This window comes from Salvelinus namaycush, unplaced genomic scaffold (assembly GCF_016432855.1).
Source record: "Salvelinus namaycush isolate Seneca unplaced genomic scaffold, SaNama_1.0 Scaffold510, whole genome shotgun sequence".
Taxonomy (NCBI): domain Eukaryota; kingdom Metazoa; phylum Chordata; class Actinopteri; order Salmoniformes; family Salmonidae; genus Salvelinus; species Salvelinus namaycush.
This window is the reverse complement of record NW_024061210.1, coordinates 1-23,995: the sequence shown is the minus strand read 5'-3', so window position 1 is coordinate 23,995 and position 23,995 is coordinate 1. Positions and strand designations below refer to the sequence as shown.

The 23,995-nt window shown below is 36.6% G+C and overlaps 1 protein-coding gene across 1 annotated transcript; it reads right to left on the bottom strand.

Annotated features, from left to right (window-relative positions):
• Nucleotides 1-499: 499 nt before the first annotated feature.
• Nucleotides 500-15,527, bottom strand: LOC120041703 (104 kDa microneme/rhoptry antigen-like). The gene is made up of 5 exons (XM_038986572.1): nucleotides 15,402-15,527; nucleotides 13,735-13,854; nucleotides 1,589-2,129; nucleotides 1,454-1,554; nucleotides 500-1,296 (listed from the first exon to the last, which is right to left on the bottom strand). The coding sequence occupies exons 3-5, from the start codon at nucleotides 1,629-1,631 to the stop codon at nucleotides 1,033-1,035; spliced, it is 408 nt and encodes a 135-aa protein (XP_038842500.1). The 5' UTR covers nucleotides 1,632-2,129; nucleotides 13,735-13,854; nucleotides 15,402-15,527; the 3' UTR covers nucleotides 500-1,032.
• Nucleotides 15,528-23,995: the final 8,468 nt, after the last annotated feature.

Here is a 23,995-nt window from a genome sequence, read left to right as displayed (position 1 = left end):
TAATAATGACAACAGCCTTCTGTAACGAGTATTACCGAAGGTGGCTCCCCTTCCTGTTCGAGTGGCGCTCGGCGGTCGTCGTCGCCGGTCTACTAGCTGCCACCGATCCTTTTTCCCTTTTCGTTTGGTTTTGTCTAATTGTTTTCACCTGTTTATTGTTTGGTTGTTAGGGTGGTGCTATTTAAGTTCGTTCAGCCCGCTTCTGTTTGTGCGGGCTTGTCTTTCTGTTTTGTATGAGGTTGTTCGTTTCATTTTTGGGGTTTTCCACAGTCTGGATTATTTTTCCAGTGTGTACTTTATTCAAGTGGATTATTACGCCAATGTTTTGACGTTACCAGCTGTTCTTCTGGTTGGACATTAAAGAGTGGTTTTTCCCCATATCTTTGCTCTCTGCGCCTGACTCCTCACAATTTTCCTCATTGTTCGTAACACCTTCACACATAATGAAAACTAAACATTAAGACCCAACTACACCGGGGATGTAATAATGACAACAACATTTTGAGGAAAATTCACAGGACTTGTTTTATTGGATAATTCCAGAACATCAGAGGGACACGTCAGAGAACTGCTCATCTAAAAAAAAACATGTGTTTAGAAAACCAGCAAGATGGAGAGCTGTCACACACTACTGCTGTGGTCGCCTAGGAGACACACGCATGTCACTGTTACAGGGTCGCCTAGGAGACACACGCATGTCACTGTTACAGGGTCGCCTAGGAGACACACGCATGTCACTGTTACATGGTCGCCTAGGAGACACGCATGTCACTGTTACAGGGTCGCCTAGGAGACACACGCATGTCACTGTTACAGGGTCGCCTAGGAGACACACGCATGTCACTGTTACAGGGTCGCCTAGGAGACACACGCATGTCACTGTTACAGGGTCGCCTAGGAGACACGCATGTCACTGTTACAGGGTCGCCTAGGAGACACGCATGTCACTGTTACAGGGTCGCCTAGGAGACACACGCATGTCACTGTTACAGGGTCGCCTAGGAGACACGCATGTCACTGTTACAGGGTCGCCTAGGAGACACGCATGTCACTGTTACAGGGTCGCCTAGGAGACACACGCATGTCACTGTTACATGGTCGCCTAGGAGACACACGCATGTCACTGTTACATGGTCGCCTAGGAGACACACGCATGTCACTGTTACAGGGTCGCCTAGGAGACACACGCATGTCACTGTTACAGGGTCGCCTAGGAGACACACGCATGTCACTGTTACAGGGTCGCCTAGGAGACACGCATGTCACTGTTACAGGGTCGCCTAGGAGACACGCATGTCACTGTTACAGGGTCGCCTAGGAGACACGCATGTCACTGTTACAGGGTCGCCTAGGAGACACGCATGTCACTGTTACAGGGTCGCCTAGGAGACACGCATGTCACTGTTACAGGGTCGCCTAGGAGACACGCATGTCACTGTTACAGGGTCGCCTAGGAGACACGCATGTCACTGTTACAGGGTCGCCTAGGAGACACACGCATGTCACTGTTACAGGGTCGCCTAGGAGACACGCATGTCACTGTTACAGGGTCGCCTAGGAGACACGCATGTCACTGTTACAGGGTCGCCTAGGAGACACACGCATGTCAATCTGTCCAGAATGTTTCTCATGATCCTCTTCCTCTTTCTTATTGGACAACACACTTAGAACATGTTTCATGTAAAAACAGGAACATTTAGACAAAGCAAGGGAACGTCAGGGAGAACCGTTAATAAACCAGGACTAAGGTAGAACCCTAGGAGACTGTGGAGGAGGGGGGCACAGGAACACAACTCACTATGGGACGGGACACGCTTTGCTTCCTACACAATCATGAAATGCTGTTTAATTAAAAAAGATTTTAGTGTGTTCCTCTTGCCTACAGACACGTTGTTGATATGACCACTGCAGATCTGTATTGTATTACTCAGCTTTGCTTTGTGCTAAAAATCTGTACGGATAGTAGATAGTATACTTATAAAATCACTGATAAAAATATTCCTCTGTTAACAATATGCCTTGGAGGGGGACCACGAACACTGGGGCAGGCTGGGGGTTGGGGTCAGGGGTCGGCAGTGTTGCTACTCAGACTTGGCTTCCTCCTTCTCCGCCTCGGGAGCATCGTCCATCTGCAGGGTCAGAGGTTAGAGGTCAGTAGAACAACCTGACATTCCTGCTGGTAGTTTCTCATCCTAAAACAGGAGCTCATCTCTGCCATCAAGCTGACCAATGTCTTCTAATGTCCCTTTATGACCAGCCTCATGTCCTCTACAGTCCAGGACGTCTTTCTAGTTCCTCCTACTAGTGTACATAAGCAATAAGGCCCGAGGGGGTGTGATATACGGCCAATATACCACGGCTAAGGGCTGTTCTTACGCACCACGCATCGCGTAGTGCCTGGATACAGCCCTTAGCCGTGGTATATAAACCCCTGAGGTGCCTTACTGCTATTAGAAACTGGTTACCACCGTAATTAGAGTAAAAGTATATGTTCTCATACCCATGGTATAGGTCTGATATACCACGGATGTCAGCCAATCAGCATTGAAAAGGTCAAAACACTCTGTTTATAAAGAAGTGTATAATACAGTAGTGTATAGTATAGTAGTGTATAGTATAGTAGTGTATAGTAATGTAGTGTATAGTATCGTAGTGTATAGTATAGTATAGTAGTGTATAGTATAGTAGTGTATAGTAATGTAGTGTACAGTAATGTATAGTATAGAAGTGTATAGTATAGTAGTGTATAGTATAGTATAGTAGTGTATAGTATAGTAGTGTATAGTATAATAGTGTATAGTATAGTATAGTAGTGTATAGTATAGTAGTGTATAGTAATGTAGTGTACAGTAATGTATAGTATAGAAGTGTATAGTATAGTAGTGTATAGTATAGTATAGTAGTGTATAGTATAGTAGTGTATAGTATAATAGTGTATAGTATAGTATAGTAGTGTATAGTATAGTAGTGTATAGTAATGTAGTGTACAGTAATGTATAGTATAGAAGTGTATAGTATAGTAGTGTATAGTATAGTATAGTAGTGTATAGTATAGTAGTGTATAGTATAATAGTGTATAGTATAGTAGTGTATAGTATAGTAGTGTATAGTAATGTAGTGTACAGTAATGTATAGTATAGTAATGTAGTGTACAGTAATGTATAGTATAGAAGTGTATAGTAAAGTAGTGTATAGTATAGTATAGTAGTGTATAGTATAGTAGTGTATAGTATAGTAGTGTATAGTAATGTAGTGTACAGTAATGTATAGTATAGAAGTGTATAGTATAGTATAGTAGTGTATAGTATAGTAGTGTATAGTATAGTAGTGTATAGTATAGTAGTGTATAGTATAGTATAGTAGTGTATAGTACAGTAGTGTATAGTATAGTATAGTAGTGTATAGTATAGTAGTGTATAGTATAGTAGTGTATAGTATAGTAGTGTATAGTATAGTAGTGTATAGTATAGTAGTGTATAGTATAGTAGTGTATAGTATAGTATAGTAGTGTATAGTATAGTAGTGTATAGTATGGTATAGCAGTGTATAGTGTAGTATAGTAGTGTATAGTATAGTAGTGTATAGTATAGTAGTGTATAGTATAGTATAGTAGTGTATAGTATAGTATAGTAGTGTATAGTATAGTAGTGTATAGTATAATAGTGTATAGTATAGTAGTGTATAGTATAGTAGTGTATAGTATAGTAGTGTATAGTAATGTAGTGTACAGTAATGTATAGTATAGTAATGTAGTGTACAGTAATGTATAGTATAGAAGTGTATAGTATAGTAGTGTATAGTATAGTAGTGTATAGTATAGTAGTGTATAGTATAGTAGTGTATAGTAATGTAGTGTACAGTAATGTATAGTATAGAAGTGTGTAGTATAGTATAGTAGTGTATAGTATAGTAGTGTATAGTATAGTAGTGTATAGTATAGTAGTGTATAGTATAGTATAGTAGTGTATAGTACAGTAGTGTATAGTATAGTATAGTAGTGTATAGTATAGTAGTGTATAGTATAGTAGTGTATAGTATAGTATAGTAGTGTATAGTATAGTAGTGTATAGTATAGTAGTGTATAGTATAGTAGTGTATAGTATAGTATAGTAGTGTATAGTATAGTAGTGTATAGTATGGTATAGTAGTGTATAGTGTAGTATAGTAGTGTATAGTATAGTAGTGTATAGTATAGTATAGTAGTGTATAGTATAGTATAGTAGTGTATAGTATAGTAGTGTATAGTATAGTAGTGTATAGTATAATAGTGTATAGTATAATAGTGTATAGTATAGTAGTGTATAGTATAGTAGTGTATAGTATAGTAGTGTACAGTAATGTATAGTATAGTAATGTAGTGTACAGTAATGTATAGTATAGAAGTGTATAGTATAGTAGTGTATAGTATAGTATAGTAGTGTATAGTATAGTAGTGTATAGTAATGTAGTGTACAGTAATGTAGTGTACAGTAATGTATAGTATAGAAGTGTATAGTATAGTATAGTAGTGTATAGTATAGTAGTGTATAGTATAGTAGTGTATAGTATAGTAGTGTATAGTATAGTAGTGTATAGTACAGTAGTGTATAGTATAGTATAGTAGTGTATAGTATAGTAGTGTATAGTATAGTAGTGTATAGTATAGTATAGTAGTGTATAGTATAGTAGTGTATAGTATAGTAGTGTATAGTATAGTAGTGTATAGTATAGTATAGTAGTGTATAGTATAGTAGTGTATAGTATGGTATAGTAGTGTATAGTGTAGTATAGTAGTGTATAGTATAGTAGTGTATAGTATAGTATAGTAGTGTATAGTATAGTATAGTAGTGTATAGTATAGTAGTGTATAGTATAGTAGTGTATAGTATAGTAGTGTATAGTACAGTAGTGTATAGTACAGTAGTGTATAGTATAGTAATGTATAGTATAGTAGTGTATAGTATAGTATAGTAGTGTATAGTATAGTATAGTAGCGTATAGTATAGTAGTGTATAGTACAGTAGTGTATAGTACAGTAGTGTATAGTATAGTAGTGTATAGTATAGTAGTGTATAGTACAGTAGTGTATAGTAGTGTATAGTATAGTAGTGTATAGTACAGTAGTGTATAGTAGTGTATAGTATAGTAGTGTATAGTATAGTAGTGTATAGTATAGTAGTGTATAGTATAGTAGTGTAGTGTATAGTAATGTATAGTATAGTAATGTATAGTAGTGTATAGTATAGTAGTGTATAGTATAGTAGTGTATAGTATAGTAGTGTAGTGTATAGTAATGTATAGTATAGTAATGTATAGTATAGTAATGTATAGTATAGTAATGTATAGTAGTGTATAGTATAGTAGTGTATAGTATAGTAGTGTATAGTATAGTAGTGTATAGTATAGTACAGTAGTGTATAGTACAGTAGTGTATAGTACAGTAGTGTATAGTATAGTATAGTAGTGTATAGTATAGTAGTGTATAGTACAGTAGTGTATAGTAGTGTATAGTATAGTAGTGTATGGTATAGTATAGTAGTGTATAGTATAGTAGTGTATAGTATAGTAGTGTATAGTACAGTAGTGTATAGTAGTGTATAGTATAGTAGTGTATAGTACAGTAGTGTATAGTAGTGTATAGTATAGTAGTGTATAGTATAGTAGTGTATAGTATAGTAATGTATAGTATAGTAGTGTAGTGTATAGTAATGTATAGTATAGTAATGTATAGTAGTGTATAGTATAGTAGTGTATAGTATAGTAGTGTATAGTATAGTAGTGTAGTGTATAGTAATGTATAGTATAGTAATGTATAGTATAGTAATGTATAGTATAGTAATGTATAGTAGTGTATAGTATAGTAGTGTATAGTATAGTAGTGTATAGTATAGTAGTGTATAGTATAGTATAGTAGTGTATAGTACAGTAGTGTATAGTACAGTAGTGTATAGTATAGTATAGTAGTGTATAGTATAGTAGTGTATAGTACAGTAGTGTATAGTAGTGTATAGTATAGTAGTGTATAGTATAGTAGTGTATAGTATAGTATAGTAGTGTATAGTGTAGTATAGTAGTGTATAGTATAGTAGTGTATAGTATAGTATAGTAGTGTATAGTATAGTAGTGTATAGTACAGTAGTGTATAGTATAGTAATGTATAGTATAGTAGTGTATAGTATAGTATAGTAGTGTATAGTATAGTAGTGTATAGTACAGTAGTGTATAGTACAGTAGTGTATAGTATAGTAATGTATAGTATAGTAGTGTATAGTATAGTAGTGTATAGTATAGTAATGTATAGTATAGTAATGTATAGTAGTGTATAGTATAGTAGTGTATAGCATAGTAGTGTATGGTATAGTATAGTAGTGTATAGTATAGTAGTGTATAGTAGTGTATAGTACAGTAGTGTATAGTATAGTAGTGTATAGTAGAGTAGTGTATAGTATAGTAGTGTATAGTATAGTAGTGTAGTGTATAGTAATGTATAGTATAGTAGTGTATAGTATAACAGTGTATAGTATAGTAATGTATAGTATAGTAATGTATAGTATAGTAGTGTATAGTATAGTAATGTATAGTATAGTAATGCATAGTATAGTAGTGTATAGTATAGTAGTGTATAGTATAGTAGTGTATAGTATAGTAATGTATAGTATAGTAATGCATAGTATAGTAGTGTATAGCAGTGTATAGTATAGTATAGTAGTGTATAGTATAGTATAGTATGGTATAGTAGTGTATAGTATAGTAATGTATAGTATAGTAATGTATAGTAATGTATAGTATAGTAGTGTATAGTATAGTAATGTATAGTATAGTAGTGTATAGTAGTGTATAGTATAGTAGTGTATAGTATAGTAGTGTATAGTAGTGTATAGTATAGGAGTGTATAGTATAGTAGTGTATAGTATAGTAATGTATAGTATAGTAATGTATAGTAGTGTATAGTATAGTAATGTATAGTAGTGTATAGTATAGTAGTGTATAGTATAGTAGTGTATAGTATAGTAATGTATAGTATAGTAATGCATAGTATAGTAGTGTATAGTATAGTAGTGTATAGTATAGTAGTGTATAGTAGTGTATAGTATAGTAGTGTATAGTATAGTATAGTGTAGTAGTGTATAGTATAGTAGTGTATAGTATAGTAATGTATAGTATAGTAGTGTATAGTAGTGTATAGTATAGTAGTGTATAGTATAGTAGTGTATAGTAGTGTATAGTGTAGTAGTGTATAGTATAGTAGTGTATAGTATAGTAATGTATAGTATAGTAATGTATAGTAATGTATAGTAGTGTATAGTATAGTAGTGTATAGTATAGTAGTGTATAGTATAGTAATGTATAGTAATGCATAGTATAGTAGTGTATAGTAGTGTATAGTATAGTAGTGTATAGTATGGTAATGTATAGTATAGTAGTGTATAGTATAGTAGTGTATAGTAGTGTATAGTATAGTATAGTAATGTATAGTATAGTAATGTATAGTATAGTAATGCATAGTATAGTAATGTATAGTATAGTAGTGTATAGTATAGTAATGTATAGTATAGTAGTGTATAGCATAGTAGTGTATAGTATAGTAGTGTATAGTATAGTAGTGTATAGTATAGCAGTGTATAGTATAGTAGTGTAGTAGTGTATAGTATAGTAGTGTATAGTAGTGTATGGTATAGCAGTGTATAGTATAGCAGTGTATAGTATAGTAGAGTATAGTAGTGTATAGTATAGTAGTGCGTAGTACAGTAGTGTACAGTATAGAAGTGCATAGTAGAGTAATGTATAGTATAGTAGTGTACAGTATAGTAGTACATATCATAGTAGTGTATAGTATATTAGTGTATAGTATAGTAGTGTATAGTATAGTGGTGTATAGTACAGTAGTGTATCGTGTAGTGGTGTATAGTATAGTCGTGTATAGTAGTGTATAGCAGTGTATAGTATAGTAGTGTATAGTATAGTAGTGCATAGTACAGTAGTGTGTAGTAGTGTATGGTATAGGAGTGTATAGTATAGTTGTGTACAGTATAGTAGTGTATAGTAGTGTATAGTATAGTAGTGTATAGTATAGTGGTGTATGGTATAGTGTATAGTATAGTAGTGTATAGTAGTGTATAGTATAGTAGTGCATAGTACAGTAGTGTGTAGTAGTGTATAGTATAGTTGTGTACAGTATAGTAGTGTATAGTAGTGTATAGTATAGTGGTGTATGGTATAGTAGTGTATAGTATAGTAGTGTACAGTATAGTAGTGTATAGTATAGTAGTGTATGGTATAGTAGTGTATAGTAGTGTATAGTATAGTAGTGTACAGTATAGTAGTGTATAGTATAGTAGTGTATAGTATGGTATAGTAGTGTATAGTATAGTGGTGTATAGTATAGTAGTGTATAGTAGTGTATAGTAGTGTACATTATAGAAGTGTATAGTAGTGTACATTATAGAAGTGTACAGTATAGTAAAGTACAGTATAGTAGTGTATAGTACAGTAGTGTATAGTAGTGTACAGTATAGAAGTGTATAGTAGAGTACAGCATAGTAGTGTATAGTAGTGTACAGCACAGTAGTGCATAGTATAGTAGTGAATAGTATATGTGTGTATAGTATACAGTAGCGTATAGTTTATTCGTGTATAATAGTGTATATAGCAGTGTAAATTAGTGTATAGTATAGTACTGTATAGTATAGTAGTGTACATTATAGTAGTGTACAGTATAGTAGTGAATAGTATATGTGTGTATAGTATACAGTAGCGTATAGTTTATTTGTGTATAATAGTGTATATAGTAGTGTAAATTAGTGTATAGTATAGTAGTGTACAGTAGCGTATAGGAAAGAAGTGTATAGTAGTGTACATTATAGAAGTGTAGAGTACAGCATAGTAGTGTATAGTATAGTAGTGTACAGCACAGTAGTGCATAGTATAGTAGTGTACAGTATAGTAGTACATATCATAGTAGTGTATAGTATATTAGTGTATAGTATAGTGGTGTATAGTACAGCAGTGTATCGTGTAGTGGTGTATAGTATAGTCGTGTATAGTAGTGTACAGTATAGTAGTGTATAGTGTACAGTAGAGTAATACATAGAGCAGTAGTGTATAGTATATAGTATAGTCGTATATAGTACAGTAGTGTACAGTATAGTAGTGTATAGTGTACAGTAGAGTAATACATAGAGCAGTAGTGTATAGTATATAGTATAGTCGTATATAGTACAGTATAGTAGTGTATAGTGTACAGTAGAGTAATACATAGAGCAGTAGTGTATAGTATATAGTATAGTACAGTAGTGTACAGTATAGTAGTGTACAGCACCAGTCAAACGTTGACACACCTACTCATTCCAGGGTTTTTCTATATTTTTATTATTTTCTACATTGTAGAATAATAGTGAAGACATCAAAACTATGAAATAACACATGAAATCATGTAGTAAACCCCCAAAAACATTTGATATTTGAGATTGTTCAAAGTAGCCACCCGTTGCCTTGATGCCAGCTCTACAGTCTGGAAGGCATTTGAATGAACAGGTGTGCCTTGTTCAAAGTTCATTTGTGGATTTTTTCCCTTCTTGATGTGTTTGAGCCAATCAGCATGGAACACCGTTTAGCGTCGTTACACGTCAAATAAGCTTTTAATTTGACACGTCCCAATAACACTATTATTTTCTAGAATGTTGTGTGCTTAACGTTACAATCACTGAAAACGGGGAAAACGTCCTTGTGAGCATTTGAAATGCTAATATCTTTGATACAGATGTTATCAGCAACTTCTGAGGTAGTTAGCTAGCTTTAGCTTGGTACCTAGCTAGCACCAATACAACCAGCCTGAAAACAATGACCAGTAAAAACTGCAGTCATTTTCATTATTCTTAACAATGATTTAGGAATCCTTGTGAGTAAGTATTAGCTAGGTAGCCACTTGTTGTTCGCCTATTGAAATAACTAGCTAACCAGCTACTTAATCCTGTTGCCCAAAACTAACGTTATAAACAGCCAGCTAGCTTCATCTGGCTACAATGGCTTTACCGGACTGGGTTATGTGTTGTGAAGCTAGCCACAATAAGGAATAGCCACAATAGTAGACTTTGCTGTTCGCCTTCAAAATAAAAGTTTATCTTTGAAAGTGATGCAGAAGGTTACAATTGGTGGAATCGTGCCGTATTTATACTAGATCATGTTAAACAAGGTTGGTGTTGGAATGTGGAGCAATGAAATGGGGTATCAGTCTACTCGGTGACACCCACAGAACACAATTGTGAAGAGTTTACGCAAATATTAGCGTCATAGCTCTTATTGCGGGACTTTGACTGTGGGAAATCCCCTCCGCAGTCAGACTATTGTGCGTATTGACATTGGTACAGCCTTACCTAACGATTGGGGACGATTGGGGGTATCAGTCTACTCTGTACCCAGGTGGTTATTTTCCCCAAAGTCCTCCTCAAGCGTTATCAGGCTCCAAAACATCCAGGTTGTATTGTTTTTCTCCTGGAAGAGTGTTCAATACACTTAGTGGGTTGACTGATACAACAAACGTGGCTCAATTCACAGTGGTTTCAGAGTCCCCCAACAAGAGCTACGACGCTAATGTTCTCTGGGTGTCACTGACTAGACTGATACCCCATGTCATTGATCCACAATCCATACGTAAGGCTGTACAGTGAAATAAAGATGACCCCTGTGCCATTCTAAACTATAATACATCCAGTGTGATTTCAACAGATTTGTCAAATTATTGTCTTTTGTTGAATTTATATAAGAACATTCCCGACCTCGTTTAGCGTGATCTATTCCATTATGTCATGATTCCACTATTTGTATTATTTGCATAACTTTCATTGAGAGACGTTTATTTTTAAATTAAACCGCAAATCGCACTATTGTGGGTAATCCGTATTGTGGCTAGCTTCACATTAGGTGGGTCTGACCACCATTAGTCAAATAAGAACTGTCTTATAAATTAGGTGTATTTTGGATGATGACACTTAGCTAGCTAACTACAGATGTCGTTTTGCTATGTTTTTGGGGAAGAACGTTGTTTGCATCCATCAGCTAGCTAGCTTTTAATACCCAGCACTGTCCAGAGCTTGGGGAAAAGTGTCTGCGATCGTGCTGCAGCGGAAGGTGCGCGAGACAAATCTTTACTAGCATCATAGCATACGTATTGGTGAATCATTGTGACATATGAAATACGAGTGTAATCAATGTGTAATAACTACGTCAAAAATGTATGAACACGTTCAATTATTGTGACGTGTAGTCATATCAGGTCCTGATTGGTCAACAAGCTTATTTGACGTCAAATAGTGTTATTTGAAGTGTATATTTTTTGACATGCAAAGACCCAAACGGCATTAGATAAATCATTTGTGTTGTGACAAGGTAGCGGTGGTATGCAGAAGATATCTGGTAAAATATCAAGTTCATCTTATGGCAAGAACAGCTCAAATAAGCAAAGAGAAACGACAGTCCATCATTACTTTAAGACGGGGTGGGCAAACTTTTTGGCTTGAGGGCCACATCGGGATTTTGAAAGTTAACGGAAGCGACGCATTTTTTAGGGGACCAATTGTTTGTTAATATCAATATGCGGGGGCCTCCCGAGTGGTGCAGTGGTTTAAGGCACTACATCGCAGTGATGAAACTGGTTCTCATGAGGACCGCCACAGGAAAGGAAGACCCAGAGTTACCTCTGCTGCAGAGGATAAGTTCATTAGAGTTACCAGCCTCAGAATTTGCAGCCCAAATAAATGCTTCAGAGTTCAAGTAACAGACACATCTCAACATCAACTGTTCAGAGGAGACTGTGTGAATCAGACCTTCATGGTCGAATTGCTGCAAAGAAACCACTACTAAAGGACACCAATGAGAAGAAGAGACTTGCTTGGGGCAAGAAACACAAGCAATGGACATTAGACCGGTGGAAATCTGTCCTTCGGTCTGATGAGTCCAAATTTGAGATTTTTGGTTCCAACCGCCGTGTCTTTGTGAGACGCAGAGGAGTTGAACGGATGATCTCCGCATGTCTGGTTCCCACCGTGAAGCATGGAGGAGGAGGTGGAGGTGTGGTTCCCATTATGAAGCATGGAGGAGGAGGTGTGATGTCTGGTTCCCACCATGAAGCATGGAGGAGGAGGTGTGATGGTGTGGGGGTGCTTTGCTGGTGACACTGTCTGTGATTTATTTAGAATTCAAGGCACACTTAACCAGCATGGCTACCACAGCATTCTGCAGCGATACGCCATCCCATCTGGTTTGCGCTTAGTGGGACTATCATTTGTTTTTCAACAGGACTATGACCCAACACACCTCCGGGCTTTGTAAGGGCTATTTGACCAAGAAGGAGAGTGATGGAGTGCTGCATCACATGACCTGGCCTCCACAGTCACCCAACCTCAACCCAAATGCGATGGTTTGCGATGAGTTGGACCACAGAAGGTGGCTACTTAGAAGAATCTAAAATCTATTTTGATTTGTTTAAAACTTTTTGGGTTACTACATTATTCCATGTGTCATTTCATAGTTTTGATGTCTTCGGTATGATTCTACAATGTAGAAAATAATAAAAATAAAGAAAAACCCTTGAATGAGTAGGTGTCCAAACTTTAGTACAGTGGTGTACAGTACAGTATAGTAGTGTACAGTATAGTAGTGTACAGTATATAGTACAGTAGTGTACAGTATATAGTACAGTAGTGTACAGTATATAGTACAGTAGTGTACAGTACAGTATGGTAGTGTACAGTATATAGTACAGTAGTGTACAGTACAGTATGGTAGTGTACAGTACAGTATGGTAGTGTACAGTATGGTAGTGTACAGTATATAGTACAGTAGTGTACTGTACAGTATGGTAGTGTACAGTATATAGTACAGTAGTGTACAGTACAGTATGGTAGTGTACAGTATATAGTACAGTAGTGTACAGTACAGTATGGTAGTGTACAGTACAGTATGGTAGTGTACAGTATGGTAGTGTACAGTATATAGTACAGTAGTGTACTGTACAGTATGGTAGTGTACAGTATATAGTACAGTAGTGTACAGTACAGTATGGTAGTGTACAGTATGGTAGTGTACAGTATATAGTACAGTAGTGTACTGTACAGTATGGTAGTGTACAGTATATAGTACAGTAGTGTACAGTACAGTATGGTAGTGTACAGTATAGTAGTGTACAGTATATAGTATAGTAGTGTACAGTATATAGTACAGTAGTGTACAGTACAGTATGGTAGTGTACAGTATATAGTACAGTGGTGTACAGTAGTGTACAGTATATAGTACAGTAGAGTATGGTAGTGTACAGTATATAGTACAGTGGTGTACAGTATAGTATGGTAGTGTACAGTATAGTAGTGTACAGTATATAGTATAGTAGTGTACAGTATATAGTACAGTAGTGTACAGTACAGTATGGTAGTGTACAGTATATAGTACAGTGGTGTACAGTATAGTAGTGTACAGTATAGTAGTGTACAGTATATAGTACAGTAGTGTACAGTACAGTATGGTAGTGTACAGTATATAGTACAGTGGTGTACAGTATAGTAGTGTACAGTATAGTAGTGTACAGTATATAGTACAGTAGTGTACAGTACAGTATGGTAGTGTACAGTATATAGTACAGTGGTGTACAGTATGGTAGTGTACAGTATAGTAGTGTACAGTATATAGTACAGTAGTGTACAGTACATTATGGTAGTGTACAGTATATAGTACAGTGGTGTACAGTATAGTTATGTATATTACCTGGTTGGTCTTGGCGTCTCCGTTCTCAGAGTGGTTCTCCTCAGCGGCCTCTGCGTTCTCCTTCGCTGCTGCCTTCTTAGTTTTCTTCTCCTCCTTCTTGTCGTTCACAGCCTTCTCTTTCTGGATGGGGGGATGACAGACATTATCCTTAACGTTATCCTCATCTATACTGGGCTCCCGAGTGGTACAGCGGTCTAAGGTACTGTATCTCAGTGCTTGAGGTGTCACTACAGACCCTGGTTCGATTCTAGGCTGTATCACAACTGGCCGTGATTGGGAGTCCCATAGGGCGGCGCGTAATTGATCCAGCGTTGTCCGGGTTTGGCCGGGGTAGGTCGTCATTGTAAATAAGAAATTGTTCTTAACTGACTTGCCTAGTTAAACAAAGGTTACACTTAAAAATGTGAAAAAGGTATACTATATGCCTGCTCTTTCTAGAGAGTGGGTTTATAGTTCTGTTTTTTTGTGATGCTTCTGGGGTTTGTAGTTCTGTAATGTGATTGCTCTGGGGTTTGTAGTTCTGTAATGTGATTGCTCTGGGGTTTGTAGTTCTGTAATGTGATTGCTCTAGAGTTTTATACTGAACAAAAATATAAACACAACAAGTAAAGTGTTGGTCACATGTTTCATGAGCTAAAATGAAAGATCCTAGAAATGTTCCATAGACACAAAAAGCTTATTTCTCTCAAAACAGCATGATAATTACACAGGTGAGCCTTGTGCTGGTGACAATAAAAGGCCACCTTTTTATTTTGGTCACACAACAATGCCACAGATGTCTCAAGTTGAGGGAGCGTGCAGACTCCAGGAATGTCCAACAGAGTTGTTGCCAGAGAATTGAATGAGAATTTCTCTACCATAAGCCGCCTCCAAAGTCACTTTAGAGAATTTGGCAGTACGCCCAACCGGCCTCACAACCGCAGACCACATGTAACCACACCAGCCCAGGACCTCCACATCCGGCTTCTTCACCTGCGGGATCATCTGAGGAGTGGAAGGGGGGTGCTGAGGAGTATTTCTGTCTGTAATAAAGACCTTTTTGGGGGAAAAACTAATTCTGATTGGCTGGGCCTGACTCCCGAGTGGGTGGACCTAGCTCCCAAGTGGGTGGGCTTATGCTCTCCCAGGCCCACCCACGGCTGAGCCACTGCCCAGTCATGTGAAATCAATAGATTAGGGCATAATTAATTTATTTCAATTGACTGATTTCCTTCTATGAACTGTAACTGTAAAATCTTTGAAATTGTTGCATGTTGTGTTTATATTTTGGTTCAGTCTATTATGTGCAACCCTGGGGTTTGTAGTTCTGTAATGTGATTGCTCTAGCGTTTGTAGTTCTATTATAGTTCTATTATGTGCAACCCTGGGGTTTGTAGTTCTGTAATGTGATTGCTCTAGCGTTTGTAGTTCTATTATAGTTCTATTATGTGCAACCCTGGGGTTTGTAGTTCTGTTGTGTGATTGCTCTAGCGTTTGTAGTTCTATTATGTGCAACCCTGGGGTTTGTAGTTCTGTTGTGTGATTGCTCTAGCGTTTGTAGTTCTATTATAGTTCTATTATGTGCAACCCTGGGGTTTGTAGTTCTGTTGTGTGATTGCTCTAGCGTTTGTAGTTCTATTATAGTTCTATTATGTGCAACCCTGGGGTTTGTAGTTCTGTTCTCTTACCTTTGCTGGTTTCTCCTTCTTGGCCTTGGGTTCAGTCTTGGCTGGGGCTGGTTTCTGGAGAGAGAACAAACATCAGTCTCATGTGTTCTACAACCACTGATCATTCCTAGTTCTACTGACCAATAGGAGCTAGGGCTTCAAATCTACTGACCAATAGGAGCTAGGGCTTCAGATCTACTGACCAATAGGAGCTAGGGCTTCAGATCTACTGACCAATAGGAGCTAAGGCTTCAGATCTACTGACCAATAGGAGCTAGGGCTTCAGATCTACTGACCAATAGGAGCTAGGGCTTCAGATCTACTGACCAATAGGAGCTAGGGCTTCAGTGGGACTTTACTGAGAGTTATAAACTGGTTCAGAGTTCTGTAACATGTAATACATGTGGAATTAGCTGGTTTATAGATGATAAGCGTAGTGTATGATGCTTTTAGAAGGGTTCATATGGAATACATGTGGAATTAGCAGCCATGTAAAATCAAATTGTATTCGTCATATGCGCCGAATACAACAGACCTTACAGTGAAATGATTACTTACAAGCCTTTAACCAACAATGCTTTAAGTTAAGAAAAAATTTAAAATAAAAAGTAACAAATAATTCAACAGCAGCAGTAAAATAACAATAGCGAGGCTATATACAGGGGGTACCGGTACAGAGTCAATGTGCAGGGGTACACGTTAGTGAGGTTAGTTGAGGAAATTTAGTTAATATGTACATGTAGGTAGAGTTAAGGTGATTATGCATTGATAATTAACAGAGAGTAGCAGCAGCGTAAAAGAGGGGTCTGGGTAGCCATTTGATTAGCTGTTCAGGAGTCTTATGGCTTGAAGCTGTTAAGAAGCCTTTTGGAACTAGACTTGGCGCTCCGGTACTGCTTGCCATGTGGTAGCAGAGAGAACAATCTATGACTGGGGTGACTGGAGTCTTTGAACGTTTTAGGGCCTTCCTCTGACACCGCCTGGTATAGAGGTCCTGGATGGCAGGAAGCTTGGCCCCAGTGATGTACTGGGCCGTACGCACTACCCTCTGTAGTGCCTTGCGGTCGGAAGCCGAGCAGTTGCCATACCAGGCAGTGATGCAACCAGTCAGGATGCTCTCGATAGTGCAGCTGTAGAACCTTTTGAGGATCTGAGGACCCATGCCAAATCTTTTCAGTCTCCTGATGGGAAATAGGTTTTGTCGTGCCCTCTTCATGACTGTCTTAGTGTGTTTGGACCATGATAGTTTGTTAGTGATGTGGACACCAAGGAACTTGAAGCTCTCAACCTGCTCCACAGCAGCCCCATCGTGGACTCCTTTTCCTGTAGTCCACAATCATCTCCTTTGTCTTGCTCACATTGAGGGAGAAGGTGTCCTTGACACCACACTGCCAGGTCTCTGACCACCTCCCTATAGGCTGTCTCGTCGTTGTCGGTTATCAGGCCTCCACTGTTGTGTTATCGGCAAACTTAATGATGGTGTTGGAGTCGTGCCTGGCCGTGCAGTCATGAGTGAACAGGGAGTACAGGAGGGGACTGAGCACGCACCCCTGGGGAGCTCCAGTGTTGAGGATCAGCGTGGCGGATGTGTTGTTACCTACCCTCACCACCTGGGGGGCGGCCCGTCAGGAAGTCCAGGATCCAGTTACAGAGGGAGGTGTTTAGTCCCAGGATCCTTAGCTTAGTGATGAGCTTTGAGGGTACTATCGTGTTGAACGGTGCGCTGTAGTCAATGAATAGCATTCTCACATAGATGTTCCTCTTGTCCAGGTGGGAAAGGGCAGTGTGGAGTGCAATAGAGTTAGCATCATTTGTGGATCTGTTGGCGCGGTATGCAAATTGGAGTGGGTCTAGGGTTTCTGGGATAATGGTGTTGATGTGAGCCATGACCAGCCTTTCAAAGCACTTCATGGCTACAGACGTGAGTGCTACAGGTCGGTAGTCATTTAGGGAGGTTACCTTTGTGTTCTTGGGCACAGGGACTATGGTGGTCTGCTTGAAACATGTTGGTATTACAGACTCGGTCAGGGAGAGGTTGAAAATATCAGTGAAGACACTTGCCTGTTGGTCAGCGCATGCTTGGAGTACACGTCCTGGTAATCCGTCTGGCCCTGCGGCCTTGTGAATGTTGACCTGTTTAAAGCTCTTACATCGGCTGCGGATGTGAGTACGTACGGTCACTGTGGGGACGACGTCGTCGATGCACTTATTGATGAAGCCAGTGACTGATGTGGTGTACTCCTCAATGCTATTGGATGAATACCGGAACATATTCCAGTCTGTGCTAGCAAAACAGTCCTGTCGTTTAGCATCTGCTTCATCTGACCACTTTTTATTGACTGAGTCACTGGTACTTCCTGTTTTTTTACTTGTCAGCAGGAAGATAGAATTATGATCAGATTTGCCAAACGGAGGGCTTTGTACGCGTCTCTGTGTGTGGAGTAAAGGTGGTCCAGAGTTTTTTCCCCTCTGGTTGCACATTTAACATACTGGTAGAAATGAGATAAAACAGATTTGAGTTTCCCTGCATTAAAGTCCCCGGCCACTAGGAGCGCCACCTCTGGATGAGCCTTTTCCTGTTTGCTTATGGCCTTATACAGATCATAAAGCAGGTCTACAGTGAAAATGTGGTTAAGTGACTGTAGCAGAGATTATAACAGTTTAGTAAAATGGATATTAGCTGGTTGTAGCTGAGTTTGGTTTATATTGATAGATGTTATGAAATTATAAATGTGTAATACCAGGGTGTAGTATAGCATCAGGTTATAAAGGTTATAAGCTAGTACATGGCTTATAGATGCATAATAAGGTATCTATCAGTATAAAATACCCTGGTGTATAGTTATAAAACATGTGTAATACCCTGGTATAGAGACAATACATGTGTAATTACCTGGTATATATAGAGACAATACATGTGTAATTACCTGGTATATATAGAGACAATACATGTGTAATTCCCTGGTATATATAGAGACAATACATGTGTAATTACCTGGTATATATAGAGACAATACATGTGTAATTCCCTGGTATATATAGAGACAACACATGTGTAATTCCCTGGTATATATAGAGACAACACATGTGTAATTCCCTGGTATATATAGAGACAACACATGTGTAATTCCCTGGTATATATAGAGACAACACATGTGTAATTCCCTGGTATATATAGAGACAACACATGTGTAATTACCTGGTATATATAGAGACAATACATGTGTAATTCCCTGGTATATATAGAGACAATACATGTGTAATTCCCTGGTATATATAGAGACAATACATGTGTAATTACCTGGTATATATAGAGACAATACATGTGTAATTCCCTGGTATATATAGAGACAACACATGTGTAATTACCTGGTATATATAGAGACAATACATGTGTAATTCCCTGGTATATATAGAGACAACACATGTGTAATTACCTGGTATATATAGAGACAATACACGTGTAATTCCCTGGTATATATAGAGACAACACACGTGTAATTACCTGGTATATATAGAGACAATACACGTGTAATTCCCTGGTATATATAGAGACAACACATGTGTAATTACCTGGTATATATAGAGACAACACATGTGTAATTACCTGGTATATATAGAGACAATACATGTGTAATTCCCTGGTATATATAGAGACAATACATGTGTAATTCCCTGGTATATATAGAGACAACACGTGTAATTACCTGGTATATATAGAGACAACACATGTGTAATTACCTGGTATATATAGAGAAAATACATGTGTAATTACCTGGTATATATAGAGACAATACATGTGTAATTCCCTGGTATATATAGAGACAATACATGTGTAATTCCCTGGTATATATAGAGACAATACATGTGTAATTCCCTGGTATATATAGAGACAATACATGTGTAATTCCCTGGTATATATAGAGACAATACATGTGTAATTCCCTGGTATATATAGAGACAATACATGTGTAATTACCTGGTATATATAGAGACAACACATGTGTAATTCCCTGGTATATATAGAGACAACACATGTGTAATTCCCTGGTATATATAGAGACAACACATGTGTAATTCCCTGGTATATATAGAGACAACACATGTGTAATTCCCTGGTATATATAGAGACAACACATGTTGTAATTCCCTGGTATATATAGAGACAACACATGTGTAATTACCTGGTATATATAGAGACAATACATGTGTAATTCCCTGGTATATATAGAGACAATACATGTGTAATTCCCTGGTATATATAGAGACAATACATGTGTAATTCCCTGGTATATATAGAGACAATACATGTGTAATTCCCTGGTATATATAGAGACAATACATGTGTAATTCCCTGGTATATATAGAGACAATACATGTGTAATTCCCTGGTATATATAGAGACAACACATGTGTAATTACCTGGTATATATAGAGACAACACATGTGTAATTCCCTGGTATATATAGAGACAACACATGTGTAATTCCCTGGTATATATAGAGACAACACATGTGTAATTCCCTGGTATATATAGAGACAACACATGTGTAATTACCTGGTATATATAGAGACAATACATGTGTAATTCCCTGGTATATATAGAGACAATACATGTGTAATTCCCTGGTATATATAGAGACAATACATGTGTAATTACCTGGTATATATAGAGACAATACATGTGTAATTCCCTGGTATATATAGAGACAACACATGTGTAATTACCTGGTATATATAGAGACAATACATGTGTAATTCCCTGGTATATATAGAGACAACACATGTGTAATTACCTGGTATATATAGAGACAATACATGTGTAATTCCCTGGTATATATAGAGACAACACATGTGTAATTACCTGGTATATATAGAGACAATACACGTGTAATTCCCTGGTATATATAGAGACAACACATGTGTAATTACCTGGTATATATAGAGACAACACATGTGTAATTACCTGGTATATATAGAGACAATACATGTGTAATTCCCTGGTATATATAGAGACAATACATGTGTAATTCCCTGGTATATATAGAGACAATACATGTGTAATTCCCTGGTATATATAGAGACAACACGTGTAATTACCTGGTATATATAGAGACAACACGTGTAATTACCTGGTATATATAGAGACAATACATGTGTAATTACCTGGTATATATAGAGACAATACATGTGTAATTACCTGGTATATATAGAGACAATACATGTGTAATTCCCTGGTATATATAGAGACAATACATGTGTAATTCCCTGGTATATATAGAGACAATACATGTGTAATTCCCTGGTATATATAGAGACAATACATGTGTAATTACCTGGTATATATAGAGACAATACATGTGTAATTAACTGGTATATATAGAGACAACACATGTGTAATTCCCTGGTATATATAGAGACAACACATGTGTAATTCCCTGGTATATATAGAGACAATACATGTGTAATTCCCTGGTATATATAGAGACAACACATGTGTAATTCCCTGGTATATATAGAGACAACACATGTGTAATTCCCTGGTATATATAGAGACAACACATGTGTAATTACCTGGTATATATAGAGACAATACATGTGTAATTCCCTGGTATATATAGAGACAATACATGTGTAATTCCCTGGTATATATAGAGACAATACATGTGTAATTACCTGGTATATATAGAGACAATACATGTGTAATTCCCTGGTATATATAGAGGACAACACATGTGTAATTACCTGGTATATATAGAGACAATACATGTGTAATTCCCTGGTATATATAGAGACAACACATGTGTAATTACCTGGTATATATAGAGACAATACATGTGTAATTACCTGGTATATATAGAGACAATACATGTGTAATTCCCTGGTATATATAGAGACAATACATGTGTAATTCCCTGGTATATATAGAGACAATACATGTGTAATTCCCTGGTATATATAGAGACAACACATGTGTAATTCCCTGGTATATATAGAGACAACACATGTGTAATTCCCTGGTATATATAGAGACAATACATGTGTAATTCCCTGGTATATATAGAGACAATACATGTGTAATTCCCTGGTATATATAGAGACAACACATGTGTAATTCCCTGGTATATATAGAGACAACACATGTTGTAATTCCCTGGTATATATAGAGACAACACATGTGTAATTACCTGGTATATATAGAGACAATACATGTGTAATTCCCTGGTATATATAGAGACAACACATGTGTAATTACCTGGTATATATAGAGACAATACATGTGTAATTCCCTGGTATATATAGAGACAACACATGTGTAATTACCTGGTATATATAGAGACAATACATGTGTAATTCCCTGGTATATATAGAGACAATACATGTGTAATTCCCTGGTATATATAGAGACAATACATGTGTAATTCCCTGGTATATATAGAGACAATACATGTGTAATTACCTGGTATATATAGAGACAACACATGTGTAATTACCTGGTATATATAGAGACAATGCATGTGTAATTCCCTGGTATATATAGAGACAACGCATGTGTAATTACCTGGTATATATAGAGACAATACATGTGTAATTCCCTGGTATATATAGAGACAATACATGTGTAATTCCCTGGTATATATAGAGACAATACATGTGTAATTACCTGGTATATATAGAGACAACACATGTGTAATTCCCTGGTATATATAGAGACAACACATGTGTAATTACCTGGTATATATAGAGACAATACATGTGTAATTACCTGGTATATATAGAGACAATACATGTGTAATTACCTGGTATATATAGAGACAATACATGTGTAATTCCCTGGTATATATAGAGACAATACATGTGTAATTACCTGGTATATATAGAGACAATACATGTGTAATTACCTGGTATATATAGAGACAATACATGTGTAATTACCTGGTATATATAGAGACAATACATGTGTAATTCCCTGGTATATATAGAGACAATACATGTGTAATTCCCTGGTATATATAGAGACAATACATGTGTAATTACCTGGTATATATAGAGACAATACATGTGTAGATACCTGGTAAATATATATATATAGAGACAATACATCTTTAATTAGCTGGTAGAGACAATACATGTGTAATTCCCTGGTATATATAGAGCCAATACATGTGTAATTACCTGGTATATATAGAGCCAATACATGTGTAATTACCTGGTATATATAGAGACAATACATGTGTAATTACCTGGTATATATAGAGCCAATACATGTGTAATTACCTGGTATATATAGAGCCAATACATGTGTAATTACCTGGTATATATAGAGACAACACGTGTAATTACCTGGTATATATAGAGACAACACATGTGTAATTACCTGGTATATATAGAGACAATACATGTGTAATTACCTGGTATATATAGAGACAATACATGTGTAATTACCTGGTATATATAGAGACAATACATGTGTAATTCCCTGGTATATATAGAGACAATACATGTGTAATTCCCTGGTATATATAGAGACAATACATGTGTAATTCCCTGGTATATATAGAGACAATACATGTGTAATTACCTGGTATATATAGAGACAATACATGTGTAATTACCTGGTATATATAGAGACACAACACATGTGTAATTCCTGGTATATATAGAGACAACACATGTGTAATTCCCTGGTATATATAGAGACAATACATGTGTAATTCCCTGGTATATATAGAGACAACACATGTGTATTCCCTGGTATATATAGAGACAACACATGTGTAATTACCTGGTATATATAGAGACAACACATGTGTAATTACCTGGTATATATAGAGACAATACATGTGTAATTCCCTGGTATATATAGAGACAATACATGTGTAATTCCCTGGTATATATAGAGACAATACATGTGTAATTCCCTGGTATATATAGAGACAACACATGTGTAATTCCCTGGTATATATAGAGACAACACATGTGTAATTACCTGGTATATATAGAGACAATACATGTGTAATTCCCTGGTATATATAGAGACAACACATGTGTAATTACCTGGTATATATAGAGACAATACATGTGTAATTCCCTGGTATATATAGAGACAATACATGTGTAATTCCCTGGTATATATAGAGACAACACATGTGTAATTACCTGGTATATATAGAGACAACACATGTGTAAATTCCCTGGTATAGATAGAGACAATACATGTGTAATTCCCTGGTATATATAGAGACAACACATGTGTATCCCTGGTATATATAGAGACAACACATGTGTAATTCCCTGGTATATATAGAGACAACACATGTGTAATTACCTGGTATATATAGAGACAATACATGTGTAATTCCCTGGTATATATAGAGACAACACATGTGTAATTACCTGGTATATATAGAGACAATACATGTGTAATTCCCTGGTATATATAGAGACCAACACATGTGTAAATGTACCTGGTATATATAGGACAATACATGTGTAATTACCTGGTATATATTAGAGGACAATACATGTGTAATTACCTGGTATCTATAGAGACAATACATGTGTAATTCCCTGCTATTATAGAAACAATACATGTGGTAATTATCTGGTATGTA

Bases quoted from the DNA above. Each gene is read 5' to 3' on its own strand.
- LOC120041703 (XM_038986572.1), bottom strand. From the start codon at position 1,631: ATGAGAAACATTCTGGACAGATTGACATGCGTGTGTCTCCTAG. The intron at 1,555-1,588 runs GCGACCCTGTAA...CGTGTCTCCTAG, and splicing joins GACATGCGTGTGTCTCCTAG to GCGACCCTGTAACAGTGACA. The intron at 1,297-1,453 runs TAGGCGACCCTG...CTGTAACAGTGA, and splicing joins ACAGTGACATGCGTGTCTCC to CATGCGTGTCTCCTAGGCGA.